Source organism: Mus pahari, unplaced genomic scaffold, assembly GCF_900095145.1.
Source record: "Mus pahari unplaced genomic scaffold, PAHARI_EIJ_v1.1 scaffold_11386_1, whole genome shotgun sequence".
NCBI classification, from domain to species: domain Eukaryota; kingdom Metazoa; phylum Chordata; class Mammalia; order Rodentia; family Muridae; genus Mus; species Mus pahari.
This window is the reverse complement of record NW_018393011.1, coordinates 12,812-23,650: the sequence shown is the minus strand read 5'-3', so window position 1 is coordinate 23,650 and position 10,839 is coordinate 12,812. Positions and strand designations below refer to the sequence as shown.

Sequence of the window (10,839 nt, the reverse complement as noted above, 5' to 3'; positions counted from 1 at the left end):
CCTGTATGTGTTCTTTCATGTACTCGGAGACCACTTGGACATGAAAAGGCTTTACCACACTGATTACATTCATAAGGTTTCTCTCATGTATGAACACGTTTGTGCCTTTGAAGAGAATTGTGACATGAAGTCTTTACCACATTGGTTACACTTATAGGGTTTTTCACCAGTATGTTTTTTTTTAATGTGTTATGAGATTACTCTTTCTTGCAAAGGCTTTACCACATTGGTTACATTCAAAAGTTTCTCTCCAGTATGCATTCTTTTATGTTGTTTAATACAACTGTGATATACAAAGGATTTATCACACTCATTACATTCATATGGTCTCTCTCCAGCATGTGTTCTTTTATGACACTGGAGACCAATATGACATACAGAGGCTTAGCCACACTGATTGCATTCATAGGGTTTCTCTCCCGTATGTGTTCTTTTATGTGTACAAAGATGACTAGTTCTTTTAAAGGCTTTACCACATTCGTTGCATTTATAAGGTCTTTCTCCAGTATGTGTTCTTTTATGGTTTTGAAGATAACTGTGACATACAAAGGTTTTACCACATTGATTACATTCATAAGGTTTCTCTCCTGTATGAACTCGTTTATGCATTTGAAGAGAATTGCGACGTGAAAAGTCTTTACCACACTGGTTACACTCATAGGGTTTCTCACCAGTATGTGTTCTTTTACGTCTTAGGAGATTGCTCTTTCTTGCAAAAGATTTACCATATTTGTTACATTCAAAGGGTTTTTTACCAGTATGAGTTCTTTTATGATTTTGAAGATGACAGTGTACATCGTGGTGCGGAGCCTAGTGCGCACCACGATGTACAACGTCCACAAGCAGTATTGTAGTGCACTTTGACATCCAAGGACTTTAACACTTTGATTACACTCATGAGTTTTTCTCTCCTGTGTGTATTCTTTTATGTTGGAGTCCACCTTGACATGCAAAAGCTTTACCACATTGATTACATTCATAAAGTTTCTCTCCTTTATGCCTTTGAAGAGACCTGTGAGATACAAATTCTTTTTTTGTTTGTTTGGTTTTTTTTTGTTTTTCAAGACAGGGTTTCTCTGTGTAGCCCTGGCTGTCCTGGAACTCACTTGGTAGACCAGGCTAGCCTTGAACTCAGAAATCCGCCTGCTTCTGCCTCCCGAGTGCTGGGATTAAAGGCCTGCGCCACCAGGCCCGGCTGAGATACAAATTCTTTACCACATTGGTTACACTCATAGGTTTTCTCTCCAGCAAGTGTTCTTTTATATATTTGGAGACAACTCTGATATGCAAAGTCTTCACAATGTTGGACACCTTCATAGGGTTTCTCTGCAGTATGAATTCTTTCTTGACTTTGGTTATGACTCTGAAATGCAAAGGATTTATCATATTGAATAAACTCAGAGTTGCTATTCAATATGACTTCTTTCATGCCTGCAAAGACAATTGGCACATGTGAAAGCTTTCTCACATCATTACACTGATGAATCTTTTCATTTGTATGAATATATTTTAGAATTTGGTCTAATTGTAAAGAACAACCCGATTTTTTAAAAAAAGATTTATTTATTTTATGTTTGTGTGTACAGTGTAGCTGTCTTCAGATACCCCAGAAGAGGGCATCAGATCTCATTACAGATGGTTGTGAGCCACCATGTGGTTGCTGGGATTTGAACTCAGGATCTCTGGAAGAGCAGTCAGTGCTCGTAACCGCTAAGCCATCTCTCCAGCCCAACAACCCGATTTTAATGTATTAGCACTTTGTTTACACTCATGGAGTTCCCCTTCAATATGGATTGTTTTGTATCTTTGAAGATACTTGGACTAAGAAGAACACTGATTACATAGCTTATATTTACAGCACCTTTCTACTGTAAGAGGTGGTTCATCTATCTGAATAGAACAGGAAGAACTTTACCACATTGATTGAACACATAAATTTTGCTATGTGTAAGTAATACTACATTTGCAAAGTGAACCAAGACAAATATAAGAATTTCCACATCCCTAATATTCACAGAGATAGTCCCCAGTCCCCAGTACAGTTGGAAAGCCAATTATTTGTAAACTTGTAACACATTTTGAAAGCCTACTCAAAGTGGTGAGTACTACATATCTTCTAATTGTGCTGGAAGATAAAAGAGGTTTGTTGCTTCTTTCAATATATACCTATTTTCACATGGCTTCAATCCATTGTAACATATGACATCCCTACTAAGAGAATAACAAGTAAAAGGCTTCCACTTGAATTCACAGTTTGGTTTTTTCCCACATACAATTGTGTTATAGGGATTAAGGTTTCTCCACAACAGCATTCTTGACTATCATAAACTGCCCATCTTACTAAACTTAGCAATGTTTTTACAAGTATATGACTGACATCAGCTTTAGTGTGGACTATATACTTATTAGAAGGTTTTGGACATAAACTTATCATGTATTCAATGTGTATGTTTTGCAATGTCTAAGTGGTAGGAGATTAAACACACTGGCAGTTCTTCAGCTTAGCACTTCTGGGCTAGGATTTAAATGGTAAGATCTGTTAACTCATTGGTTTTTGTTTGTTTGTTTGTTTTTTTACTTAGTGGAATGGTTTGAAAACACATAATAGATTCCTGGCACTGACATACACTGTTTATCATTATTTAATAATCATCCATAACTCAAAACAGTGCTTCCAAGGCATATTCTTATCAGTTTGCACATGAAAATTGCCTTCCATATCGTCTAGAAATTTGAAAATGTTCTTCCATATTATGGTCTTCCCAAACATAGCCTAAAACATAGAGACCATATGTTATACTATTGGAAATTAGGAAAGCGTAAGTTACTAACTTCAGTGAACTTTACAACCAAGCCTGATGAATTCAACTCATTCTTCTTCATTCTCAACAGAAATTACAAGAACAAATAAAAATCAACAAGGATACAGTTGTACAGACATTTTAAAAAGTGAAAGGATATTCACTGTCTTACCTACAGCAGCGAGATTCCTATAGGTCTCCAGCATCACATCTTTGTAGAGACTCTTCTGAGAAGGATCCAGCAAAGCCCACTCTTCCCGAGTGAAGTTCACATGCACATCATCATAGGTCACTCTACCCTAAAATAGCCCGTACATGTGTACATAAGAAAACATATTACTGAGAACACTGTAAATGCATACTTCATTTAGAATATAGTCATATCATTCTTGTAATTCCTGCACTTAATTCCTGACACAAACACCNTAATGTAATCAAGGCATTTTAGAAGGAAACTGAATAATGAATGAGCTTCACCTCTGTCATTTCTGCATCCCTTGAAGAGGATAAAACCTTTGCAAGAGAAGTGGTAATTAATAGACATAAACCCACAAGTAAACAGTTCAACAGTACAAAACACACATTAGATAAAATATATTAATAATTACTAAGAAAATGATGAGCATGCTGGGTGTATTAATGAGCCTTTAATCCCAGCACTCAGAAGGCAGACCCAGGTATATCTCCTTGAATAGTAGGGTAAGCTTGGTCTATGCCATGAGTTCCACAACATCATCAGGTACACAGTAAGACACTAACTCCCCTGTAAAAATCAATCAATCAAAGAAACAAAAAAGATCGAAAGACCTCAGAAGTCTTCACTGAAGTTCCTACACAGAATTATACATTCACTGCAGGTCTGTATTCATCTTCCAAAAGCCTCAAGTGACCCAGTTTCAACAGTAAAATTAATAAGAGCTTAATAAAAGGCATGCATGTTTAAACATTTACAAATGGACGAAAGTATTAGCTATATAAGTCTTGACCATGGATTAGCAACATAGAAAGGGAGAGGTGGCCCATCAGAGGTATTCCCTGTCTTGCAAATAATTGGAGCAAATTACCAATATTTACATGGAGGCGCATAACTGTCCATTGGACCAAGTTCAGGACTTCTGAGCACACCTTCTGCCTAATGTGAGTATCAGTTACACAAGATACACATATTCATGCATACAGGGAAAATACTCATATTCATTCAAAAATTCAAAACAAATCCCACAGGNAGTAATAATGCCACACACCCGCAATCCAATGGAACATCCATGTAATAGTAATCATATGACATCCTGAGAAATATAATATACTGTCTGTCAAGTTTCAAAATCTGAGTGTGCCTGAAGTTCAGCACATCAGCATATGCATGTATATACAAAACTTACATTCCAAGCTAAACAGCTAATAATATAAAAACAAAACAAGCCAGGCATTTTGACCCACATCTAATCCCAGCACTCTGGAGAGAGAGGCAGGGAGATCACTAAATTCAAGTGCTGCCTGGTCTGCAACTCTACTTTCAGGTCAATCAGGGCCACACTGGGATAAGTTGCATTCAAAATCAAAAACAAAAACAACAAAACCAAAAATATAAAAATATCAGTGAANTACCTCAGCACTGAATAACAGTTGCTTCTATTGTGTCTTCTGTGACTTAGGGATAGTCTATAATGATGAGGATATGACAGCAGAAGAAAGAAGCTGATTGATAACTTTCAACCGCAACATAGTAGACATATTTGAACGTATTGAGTACATGGTGACTCTGGTCACTATAGATTCATGGTCATTCTCTCATGAAAATATATTTGCCTAAATTCAATGGCTATAACAGCCCATGCCCTGTTCAAACTTCCAAAGACTCCTTTGACACTCAAAGCAATCTTGTGACTGCCACACCTTGTTAAATCAGAAAACAAATTATATCTTTCAAGTATACAATGGCATGAACAACCCTTTCCATTCCAATATGGAGGAATGTGTACACTGGACCATGGCAAGGAACCCAACAGGGCAAACACTAAATCCTGTAGCTCTGGCCCAACCACATGAGGCTTCAGTTTCAAAGTGCTTAAATGGCTCTATCCCTGCTACTTCTCCTACATCTCTCAGTTACGGTACTTCCACTCCCGATATGCATCTCTCCATGGCAGATTCTCATATCATAGGTATCTCAACATCTCGTGGNCTCAAAATACAGCTAGACATCATCTGCACAGCTTCATAACATGAACACTCACAGCATCCTCACTGGGGCTGCGACTGTGACAAATATAGAAGGTTGGAATAGGGCTGAACTGAAACTAGAAAGGAAGAATCCATGACCANAATTTCACAACTTCCTTGTTTCCAGAACCAGCACAATATGGGTGAGCCTGAGAAATTTGGCTCCTCAATTGGGATGGAACATGCCACATATGTTCCATAGCTGTAGCAGGTTTTATGTGTAGTTCCATCCTGGGAGTAGGTATCACTCTNCCAACTCCTTCCATTAGTTGAAGGCAGAGCAGAAGGGATTATTACTCTTAGGGCACCTTCTTAGGCTGCAAATCCAGAGCAATGGCCTTCACATTAATGGTGATAATCTCCTTGAAAATTCTTGACTCTGTTTAAGCACTGACTGCCATCTGAAACTACCTTGTGTGTTTTTCTCTACAAACACAGACTTTGCATTTTTTTCTACCCCACTTGTTGCTTTTTTTCTTTTTCTACTGTAGTTCTGAATGAGTCAAGGCAAGAACCATCCAAAAGGTTCAAAATTCCAACTGAAAAATCAGGCCGTTATCTTTTGACTCTGCTTTACTCAGTTCCTCAAGGCATGGGCAGAATAAGAAACATTTGTGGCCAAAATAGCACACATGACCTCTAGCAAATATTTTCATCATAGCGTCTGTTTCCCACTGAATTTCTATGACATCTTCCTCTGCCTGCATCAGTCTCAATACTCCAACCTTCCTAATTCCTATACGAGTAGCAGCCAAAGATATGTGAACAGCTTTTGATGGCCTTGGCCATCTCGAACCTTGTGTTTCCCATATAATGCTAAGAGAAAATACTCCCAGGTTTTTGTCAAGCATCAAAATCCCTTTTTGTGTACCATTCCTTATTCTAACTAGCTACTCGGGTTGAACAGTGTCTCTGGATGCTTCTTTGAAATCATAATCCATCATTTTGAGAGTTTAAGACAGAAACTGATGCTAGAAAATGATGGGAAAAAGCATGGACCAGCATTGTTTCTTTGTTTACTCTCCTGCTTGGTCACTGTCCCATGTTCAGGTAGCTCTCTTAGCCAGCCCAGGTGCCCTTGCTTAGGGATATTGCCACCCTCAGTGGAAGTGCATTCCCATATCAATCAATCATCAATCAACACAATTTCTCAAAGATATCGTAACTAGCCATTACAATGGGGGGGGGGGGGGGGGGAACACCATTAACTGGCCCTTCCTCTGATGAAAGTATGCTCTAGAATATCGAGAACTGGGGCTAATTGGAACAGTAATATATGAGAATGTTTTAATGCTCCCAAACCAATGTGTTAATCACACCAGTCAACTAAGTAGCAAAACCACAAACACTGATTGTTACAACTGGAAAAAATAGATTTGGCAATAATTGAGGAGAGGCAAGTCATTAGGATCAAGAAGAGAAATCTATTTCTCCATAGGAAGTCCCAGGACTTTTGAGTCCTTCAAAAACTAAAGGAACTTATATTAAATTTTCAGACAACAAAAATCAGTGAAAGGCTATTATTTTTAGATTATACTTAACAATATCACATAACGTAGATAGCACCTCTGATTAAAGTAGACACAGAGAAAGACAGACCTACAAATACAACACAGCCTTTTAAACAAGAACTACAGTACTGTCAGGAGCCATAATGGGACAAGCTAATAACTAGCAGGTGATCATCCTGAAGTGGCCTGCTTCAGATTATTATATAATCTTCGACAGGTGAGCCCTCATTACGCAAGTCTGTGAAGGACTAATTTTAGGAGAGGTTCCTGCTATTAATATGCTTTTCCTGTTATTATTAAACATATATAACAATCACTATGCAGGAGCACATTCCCTTTGAAGCAGATCTCTGCAGATTCACAAAGATGTACTATCTTGTACTGATGCTATATAGACAAAGAGATGACTTAAGTCTTAATGATGATCCTATAAGATTTCCTAAAATTATATCTGTGATTATTAAGCTCTTTTATAACGGGACTGCTATTACATCCTTTTCTGATAGTCAAAGCTGCAATTAGAACTCTCCCAAGATCCACCAGTTATTGCTCTTAGATGGTAACCAGACTTTCTCCTACTCAGAACACATTCCAAGAGGTTGTAAAACAATTAACCAGTCATTAAAAGGTGCTAGGACAGAAGATAAAATATCAACTGGGTTTATCTATACAAACTTCACTAATAAGTTAGTTATGGTTTTAAACCTTCAGTGAACCTGTGGAGCTCAGACAGATGATGGATGTTTAGCCAGATAATCACTCCTAGAAGGTATGCATGTAAACATTCTCTGTTGAAAACTTCTATTTCAATTTATGATTTGATTTTTTGTGTGAACTTGCGATGAACTTTGTAACATGTGATCATGTATTCTGAAAGATGTATAAATACTGAGGACAAAGAGAAGCTCGAAAATCATCAATAGAGCTAAGATCAATAGAGGAGACTTTTTTGCCTTTCCCCACTTAGACTAGATTCTTTTCCCTTTCCCCACTTAGAGAATTTTTCCTTTTACCCAATTAGGATCTTTCTGCTTTTCTCCTTAGATAGCTTTCATAGGAAACTTTTTACAACTTAGTAATAAATTCACTTCTCTAAGTAATAATCACTTCTCTAAGTGTCTTCTCTTCCTGTGACTTCTGACTAGCAGTTCCTGCTGAGATAGAACAAAGACTGCGTTGCTTAATCCTCCACTGTTAGGCTACAGGTGTTAATTGCCTAAGCCAGCAGTCTTTTACCCTCAGAAAGAGCAAGAAAGTTTTTAGGACTTTCTAGAAGTTATCAGCATTTCTGTATAATTATAGAGCTAGAAAGCCCTGAGACCCTCAGACTTTAAAGCCATCACCGGAGTCCTACTCTGAATCCACCTCTACCCAGGCCTGGCCAGGTGGCTCCCAGCACAGTACTATACTCAAAGTCAAAAATCAAAGAAATCACTGGCCATCATTAACCCTGTGGGCTCTAGTACTCTCCTTTACTAATAATAGAAAATGGACTGGGCAACTATTGCTTAAATAATAGGAATGTTTCTATCTTGGAAAAAATAATATTGACTACAAAAAATATCTTCTCCACGTATGATAAAGTAAAGCATTTGTTTTAGGACCACTTAGAAATCATTTGGTTCGGGCTCACTTCCGCCAGGCAGCGGACCCCTAGGGCTCTGAGCCTCGGGTCAGGGCCAGGGCGTCGTCCCAGGGGAAACTTCGGAGACCAACTCTTAGCTGTCTGCATCCTCGTCCGAGGAGGAGCTATACCTGGGTCCCTCTGGCCCTACACGGGGCCGCCCCACAAGGCTGCGTGTGGCTGGGGAGGCGGCGGGACCGACTCGGAGCCTGAGCCCACGGCTGTGCCGGTAGACCTGCCCCCGCTCGTGGTGCAGCGCGATGCGGCTGAGACGTGGGGCACCGAAAAGACCCCTGCCATGGCGCCTGCGCGCTCACTGCTGCAGCTCCTGTTGGCTGAGAGCCAGACTCGCCTGGACCATGACTTAGTGGCTGTGGTGAGCGTGGGTACACGCCGTGCGTGCGTGTCGCTATGTGGCCGCCCTGGTGGGGAGGCTGGCGGCTGCTCAGGCCACCGGGCTGGCAGCCTCCCACAGAATGCTCCTGGTGCGTGGGGACCTCTGCGCCGCCTGAATATCATGACTGGCTGTCGCCTGCTGCCGGACATACGAGGGGTCCCTGGTATCGAGCCTGAGCAGGACCGGGACCGAGAGCCTGGCTGTCACTCTGTGTCTCCCACCTGACTCTGCCTCTTTGTGGAAATTCATATCACTGTGGCATCTGACTCTGTTTTTGTTCCTGGATCACCGAGGTCTCCAATGCCTGGTAGCGTTTGATCAATGCTGACAGAAGCCGAATCCTCGCATCTTTGATTTGGCCCGATTATATTCTTAGCACAATAGATCCTCAACCCAAGACTCCGCCCAGGTTCTGTGGCTATCAAGTAGCTTAGCCCCTACCCCTTCATTCTGGTCCTGTTTCCTAAATTCAGCTTTACTCTTAGGCAAAGCCGGGGGTTCGCTTTCTTTTGTTGAACCTCTCTGAGTTTAAGCATTTGAGGGGTAGGGGTGTACGTCTAGTTTACATCCCTAAATGATGATCATTCCTGATCCGAGGATACCTTCCTCTTACACATACCCCTCTTACACAGGCGCTGTGGCCAAATGCAGACCACCCTAGGCCTGGGTAGTAACCCTAATTCTTAGGCGTTTGGGTCAGGGGCAGCGCCTCCTGGTGTTTTGATCAATATAAGGCCATGACTCCACAAACACAAATCACTTACTGTGTCTATTTCTGGATGCTAGAAGGACTTGGATTCTGACCTCTATGGGCACTGAGGATAACAGGTTCCTTTTGCCTCTTTGGGTTTGGCTTTTTAGTCTTTTGGCCACTCCTTTGTGTCTTAATGAGGATTCTCTGACCTTATGTGGAAGGGAGCTTGGGTGGTGGGGTGAGGCTGTAGCTCAGTGGTATTGTGTATACTTAGTGTGGACAGCCCTGGGTTCAATTCCTAGTAACACCCTGCTTCAAAAGAAACAAACTAGCACATTCTTAGTTGCCTGTATCCCCTTTAAAAATTTACCCAGGGGAGGGAGGGGGCTGGGGAGGTGGCTCAGCTTTTTTTAAGAGCATTGACTGCTCTTCCAGAGGTCCTGAGTTCAAACCCCAGCAACCACATGGTGGCTCACTCACAACCATCTTTATTGAGATCTGATACCCTCTTCTGGTGTCTGAAGACAGATACAGTGTACTTACATATAATAAATGAATAATTTTAAAAAATATCATTTGGTTCCTATGATTAAAGACTGGATACAAGTCCGCACCAATGTGAGGAAATGCAAACTTTAAAACCAAATGCAAGTAAGTAGATTTTCTAAAAACAGAGTACGCTTTGTCCTATAAACCTAAGTAACAGCCAGGCGTGGTGGCACACACCTTTAATCCCAGCACTCGGGAGGCAGAGGCAGGCGGATTTCTGAGTTCGAGGCCAGCCTGGTCTACAAAGTGAGTTCCAGGACAGCCAGGGCTACACAGAGAAACCCTGTCTCGAAAAACCAAAAAAAAACCTAAGTAACTTGTTTTAACCTAACTGCTGTATAAGTCATAGGCACATTAGAAAGCAAAGTAGATATGCTTTGGATCTGTAGTAGAAGGTAGGTAAGAGCTTCCCAACTAGGGTTGGCTGTTAGTATCTGAACTCAGGACAATCCCAAAATGAATAGTTGCTGATTGGCCTGCCCACCCACATGGTATCTTTTAATCAAAAAGAAGCACACAGTCTTTTACAGATAAACAACAACAAAAACCTAAGTAAATACAGAAGCAAATAAATGAGCCCTGGGAACCTGGTGCCCCAGTATTAAGCATTGGTGAGGAACTAGGTAGGAGGCCACCAGACCATCCCCACTTTCTGCTACCTCAGACCCAATGTTCAAGGTTGCCTTTAGGACTGCAGCTTCCTCACAAGTCCATACCTCCTGTAGATACAAAGGATCATTTCTATCTTTCCTTCTCTTCCTGTGCCATCTCTGTCTGAGCCCTCAACTAAGGGCAGAAACTCCCTGCTGAAAAACAGGCCATGACTACCAGAAGACTAGACACCCTGCCCAAAGACCTATCCCACTGTCTGTTACCCCAGACACAATTCTCTTAGTTGCCAAAGCATTGCAACACAACATCAGGGAAAGCTTCCTGTCCCAGTTTCCATGGTCCCAATAAATACCACAGATAATCCTCAAATGCCCTTCTTTTTCTGCCCCATCTCTGTGTCCCAGCCCCTANTCAGAAAGAAACACCTT

The 10,839-nt window shown here is 40.9% G+C and overlaps 1 protein-coding gene and 1 pseudogene across 1 annotated transcript; one reads left to right on the top strand and one right to left on the bottom strand.

Moving 5' to 3' along the window:
* Positions 1 to 384: 384 nt before the first annotated feature.
* Positions 385 to 10,513, bottom strand: LOC110315304 (zinc finger protein 120-like). The gene is made up of 4 exons (XM_021189390.1): positions 10,506 to 10,513; positions 2,974 to 3,095; positions 2,713 to 2,773; positions 385 to 691 (listed from the first exon to the last, which is right to left on the bottom strand). The coding sequence occupies exons 1-4, from the start codon at positions 10,511 to 10,513 to the stop codon at positions 385 to 387; spliced, it is 498 nt and encodes a 165-aa protein (XP_021045049.1).
* On the top strand, positions 3,268 to 8,781 carry LOC110315305 (annotated as a pseudogene).
* Positions 10,514 to 10,839: the final 326 nt, after the last annotated feature.